Source organism: Trichoderma citrinoviride, assembly GCF_003025115.1.
Source record: "Trichoderma citrinoviride strain TUCIM 6016 unplaced genomic scaffold BBK36scaffold_18, whole genome shotgun sequence".
NCBI classification, from domain to species: Eukaryota; Fungi; Ascomycota; class Sordariomycetes; order Hypocreales; family Hypocreaceae; genus Trichoderma; species Trichoderma citrinoviride.
The window spans coordinates 174,847-196,236 of record NW_020194726.1 but is presented as its reverse complement, the minus strand read 5'-3'; the positions used below and the strand labels follow the sequence as shown (position 1 = coordinate 196,236).

General features: G+C 52.8%; 8 protein-coding genes across 8 annotated transcripts; 4 read left to right on the top strand and 4 right to left on the bottom strand.

Moving 5' to 3' along the window:
- Positions 1-261: 261 nt before the first annotated feature.
- On the bottom strand, positions 262-2,344 carry BBK36DRAFT_1136612 (hypothetical protein). The gene is made up of 3 exons (XM_024893040.1): positions 2,308-2,344; positions 370-2,235; positions 262-318 (listed from the first exon to the last, which is right to left on the bottom strand). The coding sequence occupies exon 2, from the start codon at positions 2,219-2,221 to the stop codon at positions 371-373; it is 1,851 nt and encodes a 616-aa protein (XP_024745518.1). The 5' UTR covers positions 2,222-2,235; positions 2,308-2,344; the 3' UTR covers positions 262-318; position 370.
- Positions 2,345-2,903: 559 nt separating this feature from the next.
- On the top strand, positions 2,904-3,740 carry BBK36DRAFT_1144990 (hypothetical protein; the record flags this gene model as incomplete). Its single annotated transcript, XM_024893718.1, has 1 exon — positions 2,904-3,740. The coding sequence occupies one exon, from the start codon at positions 2,904-2,906 to the stop codon at positions 3,738-3,740; it is 837 nt and encodes a 278-aa protein (XP_024745517.1).
- Positions 3,741-4,607: 867 nt separating this feature from the next.
- On the top strand, positions 4,608-6,064 carry BBK36DRAFT_1136611 (acetylglutamate kinase). The gene is made up of 4 exons (XM_024893039.1): positions 4,608-5,161; positions 5,224-5,530; positions 5,590-5,803; positions 5,964-6,064. Exons 1-3 carry the CDS (start codon positions 4,621-4,623, stop codon positions 5,801-5,803), a joined length of 1,062 nt encoding a protein of 353 aa, XP_024745516.1. The 5' UTR covers positions 4,608-4,620; the 3' UTR covers positions 5,964-6,064.
- Positions 6,065-6,279: 215 nt separating this feature from the next.
- Positions 6,280-7,430, bottom strand: BBK36DRAFT_1172751 (hypothetical protein; the record flags this gene model as incomplete). The annotated part of the gene is made up of 6 exons (XM_024895775.1): positions 6,280-6,314; positions 6,366-6,575; positions 6,629-6,722; positions 6,784-6,914; positions 6,980-7,102; positions 7,166-7,430. The coding sequence occupies 6 exons, from the start codon at positions 7,428-7,430 to the stop codon at positions 6,280-6,282; spliced, it is 858 nt and encodes a 285-aa protein (XP_024745515.1).
- Positions 7,431-8,550: 1,120 nt separating this feature from the next.
- Positions 8,551-9,520, top strand: BBK36DRAFT_23759 (hypothetical protein; the record flags this gene model as incomplete). Its single annotated transcript, XM_024897968.1, has 2 exons — positions 8,551-8,614; positions 8,682-9,520. 2 exons carry the CDS (start codon positions 8,551-8,553, stop codon positions 9,518-9,520), a joined length of 903 nt encoding a protein of 300 aa, XP_024745514.1.
- A 760-nt stretch (positions 9,521-10,280) lies between these two features.
- Positions 10,281-11,713, bottom strand: BBK36DRAFT_148876 (hypothetical protein; the record flags this gene model as incomplete). The annotated part of the gene is made up of 5 exons (XM_024897563.1): positions 10,281-10,613; positions 10,693-11,290; positions 11,371-11,465; positions 11,516-11,636; positions 11,694-11,713. 5 exons carry the CDS (start codon positions 11,711-11,713, stop codon positions 10,281-10,283), a joined length of 1,167 nt encoding a protein of 388 aa, XP_024745513.1.
- A 1,815-nt stretch (positions 11,714-13,528) lies between these two features.
- On the top strand, positions 13,529-18,812 carry BBK36DRAFT_1129662 (P-loop containing nucleoside triphosphate hydrolase protein; the record flags this gene model as incomplete). The annotated part of the gene is made up of 18 exons (XM_024891759.1): positions 13,529-13,660; positions 13,804-14,344; positions 14,401-14,627; positions 14,689-14,844; positions 14,887-14,968; positions 15,028-15,261; positions 15,318-16,003; positions 16,068-16,230; positions 16,311-16,532; positions 16,648-16,861; positions 16,913-16,963; positions 17,016-17,080; positions 17,130-17,314; positions 17,367-17,674; positions 17,745-17,870; positions 17,928-18,008; positions 18,077-18,257; positions 18,321-18,812. The coding sequence occupies 18 exons, from the start codon at positions 13,529-13,531 to the stop codon at positions 18,810-18,812; spliced, it is 4,146 nt and encodes a 1,381-aa protein (XP_024745512.1).
- Positions 18,813-19,004: 192 nt separating this feature from the next.
- Positions 19,005-20,859, bottom strand: BBK36DRAFT_1129678 (hypothetical protein; the record flags this gene model as incomplete). The annotated part of the gene is made up of 3 exons (XM_024891762.1): positions 19,005-19,426; positions 19,501-20,721; positions 20,790-20,859. The coding sequence occupies 3 exons, from the start codon at positions 20,857-20,859 to the stop codon at positions 19,005-19,007; spliced, it is 1,713 nt and encodes a 570-aa protein (XP_024745511.1).
- Between the last annotated feature and the right edge of the window lie 531 nt (positions 20,860-21,390).

The window sequence follows — 21,390 nt, the reverse complement described above, 5'->3', positions numbered from 1 at the left end:
CTCGCCGGCTGTATCTTCGTCTCTTCCCTAGCGAGCAAGCTCCCGAGACTATTATCAGCAAACTTACATCTCTCAGAAATGTGATGCTGATTCACTCTTCTCTACAATGTTTTGTATGTGCAAGAGAATTCGATAGCCGCCTATCGAACTGGAACTGCCTTCATCTCGCTTTGTCACGATGCAGAGCAGAGACTCATTCGGTAGGTATGCAATGCTCATTGTAGTATAATAATAATACATGATTTTTTTTTTCTTATTTCTTTTTTTTCTTCATAGTTGCAAAGCACGACTTACAAACTAGCTAATCAACCATTGTTTCCTCTTTTCATTTACTCATAACGTGCCTCATAGTTACCCATTTTCCCACTTCTCAAATCCCGTGGTTCTTCTCCACCACCAATACGCAAGCGATATACGCCCTCAAGAAAATGGCACACGTCGCAATGACCCTCTGCCGTAACACCCAGTCAAACGAAGGGATAATCTGATCGATGATGAAGAAAAGGAACAGGTTCGTAGTAATGTACGTCTCAATCTTCTCGCACCGCGAAATCGACTCGCCCAAGTCATGAATCAGCTGCTGCGCCGAAAACAGCTGCTGCTCCTCCTTGCTCATCCCCAGGTCCGTCTTGCGCTCAAAGTCAATGTTCGGAAAGCTCTCCCGCATGAGCTGGGCGACCTTGTAGGCCTTGCGCTGGAGCACCGCGGGGCTCTGCACGTCGGCGACGGAAAAGCGGTAACCCTCGACGGCGGGCAGCCACGCGGAGAGGATGGCGGCGATCTTGTCCTTGGACATGGTCCACACGCTCTTGCGCGCGGGCTTGCGGATCTCCTCGTGGCCGTCCTGGTAGATGATGAGGTCTAGTAGGCCGTGCTTGTCGTAGGCCATGGCGGCGGCGAGCTTCTCGACGAGGAGATCGCGGGGGATGGCGTCGCCTGCGAAGGAGAGGTAGTTGCTGCCCTCGAACTTGAGCTCCGTTGCGGACGGGGCGTGGAGGGTGATTTCTCGCCAGCGAGTGAGGCGCTCGCCGGACAGCGTCAGGTTGGCGGTGTCGACGAGAGTGGACTGGTGGCTCTCGTCGAGAATGTCGACAATCTTGGCTTCGATGGCTGAAGCTTTGCCACGGACCAAAGAGTAAAAGATCTCTACCTGGTTCCCGTCCTGGAAGCCCAGAAGGGCGTCCGCAATGGTCTCTGGCTGTTCATTCGCCTTCGAGGCGAGGAGAGCGCCTGGGTGATCGGACGCAAGATGGAAGGCAGTGATGACGCAGCTGCGGGTGCTGCCATTGTTGTTGCGATAACGGTGGTGGACCAGAGAGCCTGCGTTGAAGACCACAGTGACGGGCTGCTCTGGATACTCTAGCTCTACAATCTTGGGCGCGTTGCCCGTGATGTTCTTCTGGAACTCGAGGACGCTCTCAAGGCTGTCGTCGGTGATGAACAGGCTGCTGTTCTCCGTCGACCAGGGCTGGGATCGCTCATCCACGTTGATGAGGCGGTTTCCCTTGTGCGTTCCGGGAAGGAATGTAAAGTTCTGGCCGGTGGGACCCTTGACCTGGCCCTTTTCCCAACCCAGAAGGATCTTGTACTCCTCTCGAAAGGGAGTGTTGTCGATGTGCAGCATGTTGTCCTGCGCATTGACGGAGATGGGCTGCGTGTCTTTGCCGCGGGCATCGGTTATTCTGATGGGGCCACCCATGACGTACGACAAGAGGGCAATCACGAGGGGGTGGATGATGGCGTCGTTGAATTCTTCGTTGAGGAGGATGTCGGGGTGGTCGATTAGGTTGGCAAAGGAGTGTAAGAAGGCATGAGTCCCTGAGTCGCTCATGGTCTTGGTGAACTGCTCAATGAGCTGGAGGAACGCCGGGACGTCAATCAGCCCAGCAAAGACGGCGCAGCCATCGCGCTGCAGGAGCTCGACGAGCCTGATGAAGCGAGCTTCGGTAGCCACGTCGGTCCAGCCCTTGCGAAGCTCGGCCAGCAGCCCCTTTCGGAACTGCTCTTTGGACACGGCGTCCGGGCCCCCTCTGAACTCGTTCGTCTGGAGGGCAACGCCGGGGATGGTGGGCGGGGAGAGGATGGACTCGAGCAGGCTGGCTCGCTCCTCGTCCGTGGCCGTGATGGACAGGCTCACGGGGAGGACATCCTCGAGCTGGGTTGGGAGGATGTGCGAGCCCTGGCCCAGGGAGTTTTGCTCCTTTCTCGGCAAGACCTTCATGTTTGCTATGGAAGCTCAAACTGATGATCTGATAAGAACAAGTCGTATGTTTTTTTCACTTGGCCAAAAGTAACAACTAAACAACTTGGTTGATCAATACACCATGCTGCGGTTGATGTAAGCAGACCAGATCGCAAGGGTGGGAACAACCAAATGGCGCAACGCAGCCCAAAACCAGGAATATAATCCCACTATTTAGGGACGATGTTATTCTATGAACGGACCGGCACTCACATCTTTGCAGCTTCGATCATGATCTCGTGCCTATTTGCCGTAAATGAAACCATGATCTTCGATGACCCGAATCTTGCTGACACTCTGAACGTCAAGTTTGTCGTTTTCGTCACTTGTCACTTTACATGTGCGGGATGTCACTGCGCGCCAGACCCCTGGAGGCGGGATCTATATGCATGCTGACCATGCTGACTGAAACACACCTTGACCGGCCCGTCTCGGTGTCGCTGACCTTCCCCATACTCTGGATGATGATGCATGCTTCCAAACAGTTCCAAAGCATGGAAATATGGTGATTTCATATGCCGGTTGACATTTGCTGTGCGCTTAGAGTGTGAGTGAATCCATTACCCACGAGAGGTGCTTCTTCTTCTGGGTGTCATCCTTAGGGCATTGACTCTCACTCTGAAGACGTTCCTCATACGGGCCATCCAGTCGCTCACTCAGGATGAAGTTCCCAAAGCTATACTCGCGACTCAACCAGAGCGATTCCGACAGTTTCCCACCGCAATTGCCCGCTGAAGATGGCGAGCCGCCCAAGAGGCGATATGGGAGCTGGGCTGTGACGGGCGCGTACATTTTGTTGGCCATTGTCGCCGCGGCGAGCTGTGCAGCTTTCGGATACGTCGTGGCTCGGCAGAATATCCTTCTTCGCGCGATGATGGCCTCAACTCCAGCCTCATCTCCAGCTCCAGCTCCAGCTCCGGCTCCGGCTCCGCCTATGGCTCCAGCTCATAATCATGATCACGGTCACGATCAAGCTCCAGCATCAGTTCCAAGTTCCGTTCCAACCATGACACCAAAGCCGCCGTCAGGGTCTGAGCTGCACTGCGGCAACTCGTCAACAGAGGCCCGAGTCATGGGCTGCGTCTTCGACCTCCTCACCAACAACTGGATGCCCAAATACTGCGCAGACCCCATCACCGACGCCGAGTACCGCGAATGGGTCCTCGACCCTTCCCGCCAGCTCGGCGCCTGGGCCTTTTACCACGACGAACAGGGCCAGAAGCAGGTGGCCTCGGAAGAAGCCCTGTCGGACCTCGTGGGAGCCCACATCTACACCACGACGGAGAACCATCTGGCACACTGCGCGTTTCTGGCGCGGCGGATGCATCGACTGGTGACGGGCGACATTGCGGCCGTGGCGCACAACACGCTGGCGCATACGCTGCATTGCACGAAGGCGATTCTCAAGGCGGTGGAGAGCAATGAGCCTTCGCTGGGGGCGCAGATTGGGTCGACGTTTGACGTGGGGATTGTGTCGTGTTTGGTGGAGGATAAGTAGATTGATTAGATTGGTGGGCGTATAAGAGCATCCAATGCCCTTTATTTCTCAGCTTAACAATTACCTACCTTGTACATCTTTGCAATAATACTATCGGAACTTTGTCCAAACCTATAATTTGTATTTTCCTTCATCAATTATTGTAACATAAGGTATAGATAGAATCCTCATTGTAAGACGTTAACCAGGTATAGCTCTGTAATTACCTCTTCTTGGCGTTGTGACGCTGCAGCGACTTGCTCAAAAGCGAGACCGGATCCCCAACCCCCACCAACCAGTCATCGAAAGGACCCAAGAATGAGGAACTGATTAGCACACAAACGCTCCTATGATAGGCCAGTGGTAGGAACTCCATAAGGCTGCCTCATCGTGCTCATGAATGGGGTTCTCTGGATATGTTCATTCTGGGGTCTCGGGGATTCCTTGCGAACTGCTCGCCTCGGATCTTGTAGACAGAGACGAACCCCTAGAACTGATGAAAAGAAGCATATTTCGTACTTATTTTAGCAACCCAAATCCAGTAATTTACAGTACTTCTAGTGACACTCATACCGGTGGTTCAAAGCTAGTCCATTTACCAAATAGACCTGGTCATGCTCGGTTTAGTGCACTCGCTGCTATAACGGTTGAGCCCACTTTCCATTTGCAAACAAGGCAAAATACCCCGCGATTCCGCCGCCGCTTTAAACAAAAACCGAGCCGATCGGGCGAGCGATTTCGGCCGCCGCAGGGAAAAAAAAATCGCCGAGGCCTTTCCCACCTCACGGATCGCGCCTCAACAAGAGTCACCCCGGTCCGGATTCTAACCTCACGAACGGAGTCAAACCCTGCCTCAACCACCGTCCCGTCCCGTCAATTGGCCTCAGAAGCATCCGTCACCATGCTCTCTGGCACCGCCGTGGCCCTGCGCGCCGGCGCTCGTCGAGCCGTCCGACGGTCCGCCGCAATTCTGCCTGCGACTGGCCCGACCCGATGCGTCGCCGGCCGACAGAACGGCTTCGCCATTGCTGGTATGGCCCAGCAGCGACGAGCCTACGCCGTCACGACGAACCCCAACCCTCCTCTCGGCAAGAAGAATGCGACCAACGAAACCCCGTCGCGAATTGGCCTGATAGGAGCCCGAGGGTACACCGGTTCAGCTCTCGTTGAACTCCTCAACGAGCACCCTTACATGGACCTTCGACATGTATCGTCTCGAGAGCTTGCTGGCCAGGAACTCACGGGATATACCAAGAAAAAGGTCATCTACGAGACCTTGTCACCCGAGGATGTTGCCCGGCTGGACAAGGACGGCGAGGTGGACTGCTGGATCATGGCTCTTCCCAACGGCGTCTGCCAGCCTTACGTCGAGGCACTGGATCAAAACAAGAGCAACAGCGTGATTGTTGACCTCTCCGCTGACTTTCGCTTCGACAACACCTGTGAGCCACTAACCAAGCGTCGCGTCGTGGCGAGATGAACTGCGTTACTGATCTAATAACAGGGACGTATGGTCTCCCCGAACTGGTGAAGCGTTCCAAGATTGCGCAGGCCCGACGTATCTCTAACCCCGGATGCTACGCGACTGGTGCCCAGATTGGTCTCAGCGGAGCCCTCGACTTGATCGAGGGGATGCCCACGATCTTCGGCGTCTCAGGTTACTCTGGAGCTGGATCCAAGCCGAACCCGAGGAACAATGTGGAAGTGCTTAAGAATGCCATTATCCCTTACTCCTTGGTGTCGCACATTCACGAACGCGAAATCTCTCATCAGCTGAACCATGAGGTTGCCTTTGTGCCCCATGTGGCTGGGTAAGTCAAGGCTCTCAGCAGGATAGAAAAGCGTGGATGACAACTAACGGATCGAACAGATGGTTCAGGGGCATCACGTTGACTATCAGCATCCCCCTTCGCAAGGAGGTGACTGCACGAGATATCCGCCAGATCTACCAGGACCGCTACGCGGGAGAGAAGCTCATCAAGGTGGTGGGTGAGCCACCGTTGGTGAGTGCGATTATGGGACGCCACGGGGTGGAGATTGGAGGCTTCGCCGTCGACAGCACCGGAAAGCGCGTGGTCGTGTAAGTCATCATCACATGATCACCTCTGAAGAGTCCGACTATACTAACTTCCATCCAGAGTTGTTACCATTGACAACCTCGCCAAGGGTGCTGCAACCCAGTGTCTGCGTAAGTAATCTGTCTCTTGACAAAGCTCGCTGCATTTGCTAACGGACTTGGCACAGAAAACATGAACCTCGCCCTTGGCTATGGAGAGTATGAGGGAATTCCCGTTATGTGAGGGCGTTAGCCAGAGCTGGGTTGGATGATCTAGATGGGAGTTGTTGCGGATGTTGATTTCAAATTGGTGGTATCAAAAGACTATGCCAGATAGACCTCACATTGCATCTGTCACAACTGCATGTTCAAGAAGGCAAGGCTAAATTTTAATATTTTTTTTCATGTCTATTTATACATCTTGATGACAAACTGTTGACTGATTGTACCACTCGATTTCTTTCCAGGTGAACCGTCAATGCTAAATCTCTCAACTTCCCTTATTTAGACAGGGTTCGTCTCCCAAGTCGGTACCTCTCCTGTCAAGATGGTCAGCGATATTCATCACCAAAGCAAACAGATTCACGTACCATTGAAAGGGTTGCGAAGAAGGCCAAAAGGAAAAACGGTGTGCTGCTCCAGGAACTTTGTGATTTTGTTCGGGTTGGCGCAGACGTGAGGAGTGTGGTGGATGTTGACGGGGTCGTGCTCGCCCTCGCGCCACTCAAAGGTCATGAGGGCCATGTCGGCGTGGCAGAGCTCGGATTGACGGAGAATGTCAATGCAGTGATCTAAAAAGTCTGTGATGAGCATCTGGTTGCGTGACGCGGATCCTGTGGATTTGAAAACTCACCAATGTGTGTAGGAATAGGAGAGTTGGGTCCCGGCTTGTACTTTTCCGCAATCTTGGGGTACGCATCCGGCAGCATGTATTGTCGAATGGTTCTCTGTTACCGAGGTTAGTCTTTTGGGCTCCTTGGAATCCCAATGCGAAGCTATGTAACCCACCAGACAGTGAATGTTGTGCAAGAAGGAAAAGGTTCCCATGATGCCTCCCTCCTCATCGCCCCACTCGGTGAGAATGCTGGTGGGCGTGCTTGCGTTTCTCCAGCCAGGCTTGGGAATACGCAGAGTGAAATCTGCTCGACTTGTTAGGACATTGTTCGCGGGGAAAACGAAGCTGTAACGAGGTGGAAAGACAGACTCTGCAGAATCTCGGACCAAGCATCGTCCAGCTCTGGACGAGGCACGCCACGGAACTGGCCGTGGTTCGTAAACTGGTCATCGTACACCTGCAGTTCCCAATCTATCACACCGTCTATCCATTCTGTTAATCAAATAAAGTCAGCATTTCTGTGGCTCGAGGAGAAACAGTGCAAGTTGCGATTACCCTGATGCGGTAAGTCGGGAAATTCATTTTCTCGGTGAGTCACGGTGACGGTTTTGGTCACGCCCATCATGAGGAGCGCCCCAATGTTGAGCAGCAGGATGAAGGAGTTGACGGCCAGGAAGACCCAGTTGCGCTTCTGCTGAGATGAGTTTCTCTTGCGCGCCTTCTCGTTGCTCATCAGATACTGGGTGTCCAGTTCGTAGTCGCCCAGGGTCGACGTTGATGACCGCTCGGGGGTTTCTGGAAGAGGCTCTTTGGACGCCATTGTGTGATACTCAGACTCTGACTTGAAAAACAACAATGATAGACCGGACAACAAGTTTGGCATGTCAGGTCAAGCGTTTTGGCTTGTAAAGTAAAGGCAGTTTGGCATGTAAAGGCTATTAATCGAAGAGAGGCTAATCAACGACGTACACTTATCGAACCGGGATCAGCAAAACTACCGCCTCCCCGATTCCGCGGCAATCGTGATTTCCTCACAAGAGTTCGCCATCTAGCTCAGTTCTTTGAGATTCCACCGAACGAGTGCTTAGATCTGACATGCACCACGGTTCCATGCAAGCTGACCGCGCGCAAGGATGACACCCGTGATAGAAGCATTCGGTACTTTGGAAGTGTGTACGAAAGTACCTCGCGTGTTTCATGCATGGGTTGCGAATTAGTCCATCAATCAATCAGTCAATCGGCCTTGGCCAGATAAGGCCATACTGACCGCGGCATATCGGCAGATCAGATTTTCGGGGCGGCCCCAGAAGCGATGCTCCCCTTGTCCCCCCTTGTTCCCCCTCCCCCTCCATCACCCACCCATGCAGGCTGACCGGCAGTTTCTCCGAGGTGGAGATGGGACGGGTTGATGCACGGTGACACCGTTGCCCAAAGCTTTTTTTGCGATCTACACTGCCGATGGATGATGGATGGTTCCCGAGGAGAAGGATGGATGGCCGAATGGGTGGCCGAATAGGGTAACTGCTCACCTGCGGATAGTGACGTGCGTAGAGTGACTGGAGATAGTCACCAGTTTCATTTCTGTGTGGTTTCAGTGTCAAGAGTCTCGGAGTAAGTTGACTGTCTGTGATGATGACTGAGGATGCTTCAATGCTTCTGTGTATGGTGACTGCGTGTGGTGACAACGCAAAGGATGACTGAATGGCGTATTGGTGACTGAATGTGTGTCGGCTGGTGACAAGACACTGATAGCCAGACAACATCGACAAAGTCCATATTGCTTGATGTACTATTTATGCGGATTGTTGCTTCAGGTAAAACAGACCATTCTCACAACAACATCATTCGATTCATCACTCAAATCACCAGTTCCCTCCCTGGCAGGCCAGCACCACTTGTCTCTTCCGACGCAAATTTCAAACGAACAAAGATTTTTCAAAATGAAGTTGTCTCAAGCTATCTTGCCCATCTTCATGCTGGGAGCTGTTGCTTCCCCTGTTCCGGGTATGACTACATCTACGATCTCGATCGCTTTATGGCTGGAGTTTTGGTTTGCTAATAGATGGATTAGTCAAGAACGGGCCTCTTCATGGGGACACGGCTATGGCTCGCCGTGCTGAGGCTAATGCTCTCCACGGTGATACCGCCATGTCTCGTCGTGCTGAGGCTAATGCCCTGCATGGAGACACTGCTATGGCTCGACGAGCTGAGGCCAATGCCCTTCACGGTGACACTGCCATGTCTCGTCGTGCTGAAGCCAACGCTCTCCACGGTGATACGGCTATGGCTCGAAGAGCTGAGGCTAACGCTCTGCATGGCGATACCGCTATGGCTCGTCGTGCTGAAGCCAACGCCCTTCATGGTGACACTGCTATGGCTCGCAGTGTTGAGACCGACCTGCACGGCGACACTGCCATGTCTCGTCGGGCTGAGGCCAATGCTCTCCATGGAGATACCGCCATGGCCCGCCGAGCGGAGGCTAATGCTCTTCATGGTGACACTGCTATGGCTCGCAGTGTTGAGACCGACCTGCACGGCGACACTGCCATGTCTCGTCGGGCTGAGGCCAATGCTCTCCATGGAGATACCGCCATGGCCCGCCGAGCGGAAGCCAACGCCCTTCATGGCGATACCGCCATGGCTCGCAGTGTTGAGACCGACCTGCACGGCGACACTGCCATGTCTCGTCGTGCCGAGGCCAACGCTCTCCATGGCGACACTGCCATGGCTCGCCGTGCTGAGGCTAATGCTCTTCATGGTGACACTGCTATGGCACGCAGTGTCGAGACTGAGCTTCACGGTGACACTGCCATGTCACGCCGTGCCGAGGCCAATGCTCTTCACGGAGATACCGCTATGGCTCGTCGTGCTGAGGCCAACGCCCTCCACGGCGACTCCTCCATGTCATAAATTGTAAGTGCCTTACGAGAAGCCCTGCTTTCCTCCAGCTCATTGCTCACAGAGCCTCTGCAGGAACAAAATTCAATTACATGGCACAACGAACTTGAAAATGGAAGCCGGCTCAGCATGAACAATTGTCAAACTCGTTCATTGCTTACCCCAGCAGGCTTGGACACACGGAATAGGAAGGCTTGGATGAAATCTTTGGCGGCGGTGGGACATGGTGCAATGACCTTTGATGAATCAATGAATTTGCGGGTGGAATAGCTACTTCCCTTAGCTCCTCAATAGAGTAGAGTTTTGGAATAGCAGACGGTCTTTACTTACTCAATCTTTCGTACGTTGTGATCTATGTGATTGACAGGTGTGAGCCCTCCAGAATGTTGTTGGCTGTGGAACACCCTAGACTTCCTTGAATGGGCTGCAGTAGGTTTTGCCTAAACTCATAGACTTGGCTCTACGGCTAGAAGTGGGCTTACAAAGAGATCCAGTATCCGTAGAAATAAATCCTTGCTGTCGCTTATCGTTATGCATGACTCAGTCAATGTTGTCCTAAAGCAATACGAGCTTCTGGCGTACTGAAACCATCCTCGATAGGCTACTCATAATCACCAAGCACCTGTATATTGCATGTACCTCGGTAGCCCCGCCTGTTGATATAGTACCTATTCCCAAGATGGAAGGGAAATAAGGACACGATTATGATGTAATTTTGTTGCATTTGTTCACTTTCCTTTTGATTTGGTGTATTCCTCCAGCTTGTCCATCTCTAGTGTACAATGCTGGACAGCTTCGCCTCAGCACCCGCCTTCAAGCCCATGTCGACGTCCCCTCCATCGTCGTCACTTGAACTCGAGCATAGCACAGGTCTGCTAGGGCACTGCGATATCTCGCGTAACCTTGTCCTGAGAAAGCTCAGGCAGTCCTGAATGTCGCTGTCCTCCGTCACGAAGCCGAAGCGCGCCCCGAACTTATATAGAGTCTGCACCTCCGATATCATCATCTCCGCCTTGTGCGTCACGCAGCACGTGGCGCCTTTGTGGCCTCTGCCGTTGGTGCTCATCAGGTCCAAGCCTGTTGGTGATTGTGGTGCATTCGTAGTCTATTATTAGGCTATGTGTAAGTAGGGCAGTCATTTGAGAACCAACGGCCTGTGTGAATGGATGGGTTGGTTGGCTTACACTGTGTACCGAATGTGTGTAGCTGCCATTATGGGCAGTAGCATTATTGTTGGTGAGCGCACGTGTAGACACAACGTCCAGTGGTGCAGCATCGGAGCTTGTCTCTCTGTTGAAGAGGTTGTCTGTATTGATCGACCTGCCGCTGTGGGACGATGCACTGCTGGGTAGTACACTGATTGGCAGTCCCAGATTTTCGGTAGCACTGGGGATATGAAGAGGGTTACTTGGGAACGTTATGGAGGTCGAGACGCGGCGGGCGGTGCGGTCGACTGAAGGGTTGGGGGAGTAGTATTCGTCTTTCCCTTCATCTGAGAGGAGCTCTTCTTCCAGAGGAGAAAGGATAGAGGGGGGCGTCGGCCAGGACTTCATGAGGAAGCCGTCGGTGATGTCGAAGATGGAGTCCTCAGCCGCATCGCCAAAGGACATGGGGCCAAATTCAACGCCGTGGGGAAAGATGTGCGTGTCTGGCTGCGATGGGTTGTGCTTTGCATCTGTGAGACCCAAGCCAGACGCTGGTATTATGGAGATGCCGGTTGTGTTGTCGACGTGTTCATCCATGTGAAGTTGTGTAAAGATGGTTCCATTGCTGCCCTTCTTTCTGTTGCCTGATAGTTTCGTGAGCATGGCTATGCAAATGTATGGAGGCAGAGGGAACATGAAGAGTATCAGGGCACTTACGACAGCGTCTTTGTGCATTCCGATTCTGCAGTTTCCGTCTTTCTTTTGATGTTTGTGACTCGTCCATCCTCATACTCAAGATCTGAACGTCGAAGCTGCGAGAAGGGCGTCAATATCAAGCCACCGTTAGCGACTATTCTTGTACCCGGGCCTTTTGAGGGCTAATTCGCCGTTGCCAGGTTTGTTTCCGGGTGTTGCAGATCTTGGCCAGGCTAAAGATATCCCCATCCTTCGGGACGTATCGTGTAAGCCACTGGTCGGTAAGGCTACATAATACAGGCCTAGACATAGTTGCGAATAGTAACCGAGAGAAAGGCCCTTACGCAGGTGTGGTAACCACCATGGCGAAGCCACTAATCATGTACGAGATCGACCCATGAGGAGGATCAATTACCTGTAAGCTAGAGCCCCAAAGAGGAAGGTTCTTTGCTCTATCGTTCGCACTCTTTACGGGCTTGTTATCCCAAGCCTTGTGATGGAGCATTTAGCACATGAGCCCTCGTGCGTTTATACATTGTAGCGACGGATATGCGGTTCCAGGCCTAGCTGTGCGGGTCTGCCGTGTGCTACATACACCTCGGCTTCCTACTAGCTACATGCATTCGTCTCACCCTCTCTTACTCGTACTCGAGGATCCTGTCAGCAAGCCGATGGCGAATACCCCAGAGATTGGCTGCTTCCCCTCCACTGATATTTGCCGTGGACCGTCTATGCCGGGAATTCTCCATGGATGTCTCACTGGGCAACTTGGCTTATACTCAACTCGGTGGCACACAAGGACACCGGCAGCTCATACCGGCTTCCCAATGAGCACATGCAGATATGGAAACAATCAGCCGAGCTTGCCGATAATATGTGATAGAATTTGTCTTTCTAACACACTCACTCACTCGCTTGCCTCTGATCTCTCTCGTGCTGACAGAGTTGGGAGGCCGGATGTGGCGAATCGGGCATTATGCAGCTGGTGTAAAACCGCAGCTGCAAGCGATCCTTCGTACTGTGTCAGTGGCTTCTGCCTAAGCGCCGTCAACGAGGCAAAGAGGAAGCCAGAAGTCGGTTGGATCGTGGCCGAACCTCGTACCACAACCAACCGAATCCTTCCTACCGTCATGGATGATGCTGGATGTCTCTGCCTCGTCGGCCGCAACACGCGGGGTCGTGAAGTTGAGATGTTTCGGATGGGATCTTTTGCAGAGACACGGGAGATACCGTAAACATGACAATCGGAGATCCCACGATGACCAAGCATGCAGGGAGGCGATTCCGAGAGTCATACAAGGCAGAGCACTTGAATCAGATTACACTACCCGGCGCGACAAGTTACAGACATACATAAGCCATTGACAACAACGACGTCGATCTCAACACTAATAGCAACAGCTAGAGAAACACGGAATATTATACAAACCACAAGTGAGAGACACCAAACTGCCGATGACGAGTTGGGTGACAAGTTTCACTTCAGGTTGTCACTCACTCACTGCCTGCCTTACGGAAACTGACATATAGGATCGCAAATGCAAGCAGATCACCGGCCGCCATCAGCAAATCACAGCGGCGCCGCTCAGCTAGTAAAAGGTACTGGGCTGGATCGGGGGTCATGGGATGAAACCCGACGGTGCGGAGATAGCCCAGACCCCTGGCAGTTTGGTCCAGCCGCCGCCAAAGAAGCCCGCAGACCGGGAACTTTGTCAAGACGGCGATGATCCCAAGAGCGTGACTGCATACCTCGATTGGGGCAAGACCGCGGTGAACCCGAGGCTCGACTGCATGCGGGCCTCAGCGACTTGCAGCGCCATGCAGCGACTTACAGCACCTTGCAGCAGACGGACTATCACGCCATGACTTGGTTCCCAGGGGGTCCCAGCACAGGCGATGCTACGCTGGGCGGGATTATGCCTCCAATGAGGGCGGCATTGGCTCGCCGAGGATTTATATCACGAACCGGGAGTGTCATCTCTGCGGATAACTCACCTTATCGCCTCCGCGCTAACAAGCCAATTTCCTTGTTGGGCGATGCAGACAGCATCGTTGAAGCTGGCGATAGTAACCACTAGCAGCATCTGATCTGGCTTCTTATTCTTCTGCCTGCTCCCCCCATCTCTCACGGCCGCTCCGTTTCGTCCCCAGGCGGTATGATGCCGACGACGAAGTGAAGATGCAGCTCAAGCTTCGATTTGTTTCCAATGCCGCGTCCACCTTGTTTCTGCTGGCGCTGCCGTTTAGGCTGTGGAAGCTCCGCCGCGAAGCTATCAAGGTCCTCCCCGGACATCGTGGCTATGCCAAATTGGTACGTCTTACACATGTTAAACCCGTACTGAGAGGGGCTATGCCTTCGATCGTGATCGAGTTCACGATAGGGAAGCGCTACGCGTATAGCCTCGGTCAGTTGCTAGCGTTGGGAATGTCAGCGACTGAACTCTTGTGATACAGACACTTGCTGCCATACTGGCAATAGTCCAATTGGTCTTGTTGACGACAACGCTGTCTCCTGGCTTGCCGTTTGACATTGATATCCTGTCTGCCATCACGTCCTTGATAGCATGCTTGGGTCTCTGTCCGCTGGTGTTCTTGGAGCATACACGGTCAATTCGGCCATCAGACTTGTCGGTCCTTTATCTTGGAGTGACACTAGCATGTGACTCTGTCGACCTCTGGACAACCGTCTACGAAGATGGGGTCACATCAGATGCGCTTTGGGATCTCCTGCCGGCCATCGTGAGCATCTGCATCAAGCTGGTGCTGGTGGTCGTTGAAAGCCAGAGGAAGGACGAGATTCTGCGAGAAAGCAGTGCGAAGTTTTCACCAGAGGAACTGTCGGGCGTCTTGAGCAGGACCTTCTTCTGGTGGATCAACCCCATCTTGGCCCAGGGATGGCGTAATATCCTCACTGAGGACAGTCTTCCACCCATTGGCGCTGGACTGTCGTCAAAATTGCTGCGTCACCAAGCATCAGTTGCATGGGATCAAAGAGGTAACAATGATAACTCTCCGTTGATGATATACAAACAGTTTCTGACAATGGAGTAGCTAAGCCCATTGGCAAACTGACGCTGCCAAAGGTGCTGATTGCGACTGTCCTGCCGCATTTCCTCGCGCCTATCCTGCCTCGCCTTTGTCTCATCATTTTCCGCTACTCCCAGCCAGTGCTCATCCGCAATGTCATCCGTTATCTGGATGCGTCCATGAATGAGAATACCACCAAGAGGAATTATACCGTAGTGGTGATGGCCATTGTTGTCTATGTTGGCCTCGCGGTAAGTCACATATCTCTTTACCAAAGTTAACAGTGACTAAGTATGCTTTTCTGCTCCTCAGATATCCAAGGGAGTATACCAGCAACGCCTCAACCGCCTCAAGGTAATGATTCGAGGCGCAGTGGTTGGCCTCATTCACCGCAAGTCCTTGAATCATGTATCAGCCAACTATGATGACGGAAAAGCCGTCACCTTGATGAGCACGGATGCAGAAAACGTAGGCCAGAGCGCGAGATTCTTCCATGAGACGTGGGCTCAGATCATTGAAGTCTTGATCGGCACAGCCATGCTAGCTAAAGAAGTTGGCTGGATCTTTCCGGTCCCAATTGTGATCATTTTCTGTAAGCTTAGCAGCTCAATCACCTATTACCTGTTGGACGGATGACTGACTGCAGAATAGTCTGCTCTAGAATGAGTCGGTACTTGGCCAAGAACTTGCAGAGCAAGCAGAAGAGCTGGAACGAAGCTACACAGAGGCGTCTTTCCATGACAACATCGATGCTTTCGTCCATGAAGAGCTTGAAGATGCTTGGAGTTGCTCCATACACGGAAAACCTCATTCGTAATCTGCGGTTACAAGAACTGGCCAAGGCCAAGAGAGTACGGTGGATGATGGTCGCCTACAACGCAAGCGGTACGTTTCCAACTCGGATGCCCTTGATCATGTGAACCAACTCTAACTCATCGCAGCCAATGCACTTGGCATCTTCTCTCCCATCATCACATTTGTGCTCTTTGCTTTGGTAGCACGGTGGAACGGCACAGTGCTGGACGCAGAGACGGCGTTTACTACCACTGCGCTGCTCGGGTTGGTCACGCATCCTGCAAACATGATCATGTCCATCATCCCTGAGGCTGTGGGCTCGCTGGCTGCTTTTGAGCGAATCCAGCAGTATCTGCTTCAGCCGCCTCGACATGACCAGCGGGTCTTGCTCAAGAAACTGAATGAACACTCCAATGATGACACGCCGGCTATCTCCTTGGAACAGGTGACTATCCAGATTAGCCCATCAGCGCCTCCAATCCTGTCAAACATCAGTCTTGTCGTCAAGAAGGGCTCCATCGTCATCTGCTCTGGGCCCGTAGGCAGCGGCAAGTCAACTCTGGCAAAAGCTCTCATCGGCGAGCTGCCTCTATCCAGTGGCACCATCTCCGTCTCTTCAAAGCGCATTGGCTCCTGCGAGCAGGTCTCGTGGCTTCCCAGCGGAACGATCAAAGAGGCTATCATTGGCTTCACGCCGGATGATCCTGATTGGTATAACCAAGTGGTGAGGCTTTGCTGTCTCGATGAAGATATTGCAACGCTGCCTCAAGGGCATCGGACCTTGATTGGGAGTCGTGGATTGAACCTCTCTGGGGGACAACGACAGCGAGTGGTATGTGTTTCACCTCAAACTCACCAATTGATATTTTTGAATGTATCTCCTGACATGATTGCAGGCACTCGCTCGGGCCATCTATGCTCGCTGCGACATTGTCGTTCTGGATGACACCTTTAGCGCCCTCGATGGCAAGACAGAGAATCGCATCGTGGAGAATATTCTCGGTCCAAACGGTCACTTCAGGAAGATGGGCACAACCGTCTTCCTCATCACCAACTCGGGTAAGCTCACGCCATCATACTTTACCTCAACTTGGGACAGGATGCTGATCACTCTATAGCATCGCATTTCCGCTTGGCAGACTGGCTCATTGTTCTCGCTGATTCTTCCATCCAGTACCAGGGAACTGCTGAAGGACTGAAAGATCAACCGCAGAGCATCCTGAAGGTTAACGCTATTGATCTGGACAAGACTGCTGCTGAAGAACAGCTGAAAGTAGACAGCACTGTGCAAAAGCAGACATTGAAAGTAGCTGATGCCATTTCCGACTTGAGCAGAGCCACTGGAGACCTCAGCCTTTACGGTAACTCCCCGCCTTCAAATATTCATTTATGACTTTGTCTAACTGCTCTCTTGTATAGGCTATTATATCAAGGCCATTGGTTTCCGCAACTTCTTTCTGCTTCTGGCCTGCACAGCCTCTTACTCATTCTTTGTCACATTTCCTCAATACTGGCTTAACAAATGGACTGCAGCGCCCCCCTCTGACACAATGTTTTACATCGGCGGCTACCTGATCTTGTCTCTGCTTGCATGGACCTCTACCAATGGGTCAATGTGGTCGACGAATATCCTCATTGCATCCGATTCTGGTGCTGAGCTTCACCGCCGCACACTCTCGACAGTTATTGGGTCCGTATACATTGTCTCTAACTTGTGATATTTTTTACTGATCAAGACCAGGGCTCCCCTGTCATTCTTCTCCACCACTGATATTGGTGTCATCCTCAACCGGTAAGTTGCTTTTTATGGACTGTGATGCTTCAGATGCTGATGATTGCCTCAGATTCAGCCAAGACATCCAACTGGTGGACCGGCAACTCCCCCCGGCCATTCTGTCCATCTCAAACCGTAAGTCGTCTCGACTCCGTGTTGAAGAATCAGGTGCTGACTGGACCAGAGGTTTTCAAGATCCTGGTGCAGACTGCTTTACTGTTCGCGGCCCAGAAGCTCATGGCAGTGTCGCTTCCCGTCTGCATCGTAACTGTGTATTTCATACAAAAAGTATACCTGCAGACGTCGCGACAGCTGCGGTTGCTCGAACTCGAGTCACAGTCTGCAGTCTACTCAAGCTTCCTCGAATCGGTATGGCACATCTCAGACCCCGCAGTCTCCTTCATATCTGACAGTGTACCAGGTGGAAGGCGTTGCGACCATTCGCGCGTTTGGTTGGGAGAGACAAATTGAGAACGCCAACATCAACTATCTCGACAAGTCTCAACAGCCTTCGTATATCCTCTTCTGCCTCCAGCGGTGGCTCAACATTGTCCTGGACTTGATGATTGCCGCCATTGCCACTGGTCTGATCACACTGGCTGTTGTCATGAAAGGAACGACGACCAGTGGCCAGATTGGTATGGCGCTGAACATTGTGCTCGTTGTCAACACAACTCTCCTTAGCCTTGTTGAATCATGGACAAACCTGGAAATCTCGCTGGGCGCAATGTACGTTCTCTCGGCATTTCCATTTTCCTACTGTCACCAGCCCGAAGTTCATATGCTCACCCTTCAATAGTGCCCGCTTGAAGAATCTAGAGGCGGAGACTCCAAAAGAAGACAAGCCCGGCGAGAACTACGTTCCCGTTGATACTTGGCCCTCCTTGGGAGAAGTTGAGCTGGATAACGCGACAGTAGCATACAAGTAAGCTCTGCTCCCAATAAGTCTCCTCGAGTCGTGTTGGCTAACAATTTCAATTAGCGCCGATGCCATCGCTTTGCGAAATATCTCAATGAAGATTTCGCCAGGCGAGCAGTTGGTCGTCTGTGGCCGTACCGGCAGGTATGTAACCTTTGTACGGCATCAACGCCTCATACTGGACAGTGTCTGACAACAACTTTGACATACAGCGGGAAGAGTACTCTTCTCCTAACCCTCTTGCGACTTTTGGACGCCAAATCTGGTACCATCAAGGTCGATGGTGTTGACCTCAGCTTGGTACCGCGCACCTTGGTTCGCCAGAGATGCTTCATCACAGTTGCCCAGGATCCATTCATCCTTGGCCAAGCCAGTCTCCGCTTCAACCTGGATGTAAGAAAATCCCTTGTCCAGCACCTCTGCATTCGTCTTGAGATGTACTAACAAATGATACAGCCCTCTGCTTCTTTCCCAGATGAAATCATAGTCAAAGCTCTGGAAAAGACACGTCTATGGTCGCACTTCAAGCCCAGAACCTCCATCGTCAAACCAAGCGTCATCCTGAGCACCTCCATGGCAGCACTGCCGCAAATGTCCACCGGCCAACTGCAGCTGCTCGCTCTGGCTCGAGCAATCCTTCAGGTCCAGCATCTGAATAGCGAGGCTAGCATCTCCGAGGCTCGACCAAATGGCGGGCGCGTCATGCCGATTCTATTGCTGGATGAGGCTACTTCATCGCTTGATCCTGCCACTGAATCTGCCATGCGGAGTATCATCCAGGAGGAATTCACGGACAAAGGCAATACGGTTGTTGCAATTACACATAGGCTGGGTGGCATTGCAGGGAATGGGCGGGCTGGGAAGGATACGGTTGCGCTGTTGTCGAATGGCAAGATTGAGAAGATGGGCAAGGCGGAGGATATCTTGGGCGATCTCATTTCTCCATAGACTGATGTTTATGAGTCACGCCAAATACAATCAGGAGCAGTAAAAACCGCGGATGTTCTATGTAAAGCAGTCTTTGAGACCGGCCGCTGTCCGAATGGCCGCGCTCCAAAGGACGCTTTATGTGAATCCTGATGAAGTTGCTCGCTAACATGCAACATGTCTATGCAAAACGGTTTATACGGAGCGCATCACTCACCCAAGCCTCACCTTCTGCCAAATCCGCAAGCACTCCTGCAAGTCCATCGCCAGCGTTCCCTCCAGCGCATCAGAGGTATCTTCAATCAGCGCAATCAACAAGGTAGCCTCAGCAAAAACGGACTGGTTCTCCTGAATCATCTGGAAGTCCGTCGTTCTCATGCCTCCCATGTCAGCCCACGCCTTCCAGGTGTCCAGCATGTTGCAGAGAGTAGAGGTGAATTTTCCGTCGCGAACCATGCGGTGCAGCATGAAACCGACAATATCTTTGATGGTCAGACTCTCGTCCCAGAGCTTTCGAGATTTGAGCCATGTTAGACTGTAGTTGGCGACCAGCTTCGTGTCCCATTTGGGGCTTTGGAGAGCTTCCATGGCGCGCTGATCACGACGCTGTTGATCCGTCCTCATCTTGTCGCGCACTTGTTGGAAGGTAACACGAGTCAGCGAGCAATCCGAGTGTGGAAAATCGTGAATGGGAGATACGTGTACTCACTGTCCTGCATCCGCTGCTCCATCTCTCTGCGGGTTCTATCCCTGACGGCTTGCTCTCGCTGAGCAGGAGCCATGCGTGACTCTGCTTCCATGGCCAGACGCTGCTCTCGCTGTCTCGATGAGAACTGATCAAGTGAAGCACCATAGTCATGGTGCTTGGTCGCCCATTCAGGCGTCTCCGACTCGTCCACCATGCCCAGAAGCACCAGGACACCGCACGGTACAGTAGCTTTTCTGGAAAACGACAGGATGTCGTCCGGGATTTTGTAGTTCCAGAGGATGGTCTGGCTAGAGGTGCCGTATGCCGTGGCGGCGCTGGCAAACCAGATGCCGTTTGACTTTCGGGACTGTATGCGGAGATGGTCGATGTAAAGGCTCTCAAGCGTGGTAGCGGTGCTGTTGTTAGGATCACCTTGAACCAATGCCGTCTCAAGGCCAGAGAGTGAGATTTCACAAGTGATGTCGCTCTCGGCGTTTGCATCAACCTGACGTTGAATATGGTCTGCCTCGTGGTGGCTTGCCGCCGCTTCACCGGAGTCTCCATTCTGAACATGGTCTTCGTCGGTATCTGATACCTTTTTCTCGCCCTTCTTCTGGTTGGAATTGCCATATGAAGTCGCTGCTTCTCCTAGCTTGCCTGCTGGCGAGGGCAAACGGACCCAGTACGGCGGCAGATGGGCGTGATCGCGGGTAATCCATGAGCTAGACCAAGCCACAGCGAGAGACAGATGCCCATCCGAGTCGTCCAGCGGCGCAATCATAAGAGCCTTTTCCCTCCCATCAGGCGACATCATCAGCGAACATCCCACCGGCGCCCAAAGCCCCGTTGACCTCAACAGCTTCCAGCCATGAGGATCCGGCACAGCCCCCAGATCCAACAGATACGAAACGAGCTCAGTAAACGCGACCTCGACCTGCGGCTGGCGGACCTGATCGGCATATTCAACGCGCTGGGTCTTCATGCCGATGGTATTCGTCTTCCAGTTGAATGTGGTCCAGCTACCGCCGGGAATGGAGCTGGGATGTCGCGAGAGCGTCCAGTACTCGGATCTGTTCTGGAACCTGTCCAGTGGCATCACGGCATAGCGCGGGAGGTCAATCTCGATGACGCGGTTGACGACGTCGCTGCGGGTGAGTGCAGTGAGGCGACTCCGCCGGAGCATGCGCTTGATGCGTGAGAGAGAAGCGAGAGTTGCGAATGTGTTGTAGAGGATGGGCAGAACTGTTCTGTTCGGTCAGTCTCGGGGCGTTGTTCTATTAGCGTTGTTATCGCGTGTTTGTGGTAATTACCTCCCAAGACCGCCAATGGAATACCGACGTAGGTGATGATGTCCGTTGCTGATTTGCCATTGTCGGACATTTTGAGGTCCAGTCTGCCGCCGTGAGGGCGGGATGCTTGGTGTTGATGCGACTTTGCGCCCTCTCCCCCTTCCTATTCTCTGCTTCGTCTTCACTGAACGCCACAGGGGAAGAGGAAATTCGAGAATCGGAAGATGAAGCGCGATGAATAGCTGCCTGTTAGCCTCAGCTGCTCTTCTGGATCCGTGTTAGCGCTGTGACTGTGCTTTCAGCTGGATTTCAGCCGTGGAATCCTGGAACCCAGAGGTTGTGTTGCTGCCCGAAGAATAACGAAACGAGGCACGGAGAGTAAACACATCAGACTCTCTGGAAAGCCAGCAAGATGCTCTCGAGAGAAACCAAAGACCCGATCAGGAACGAGGCAGTCCGCCTCTTTGGACATTCAAGAGCAAAGCTTGTCGCTCAAGCTTCGATTGATACCCTGCTCGGTGCCTGACGCTAACACGTATCTTAGCCGCCATCCACATGAGCCCCGGCTTCAGCTCAGGCTCCGGTAATCGAATCGGCCAGGGCTATTCGTCCGCTCATATTT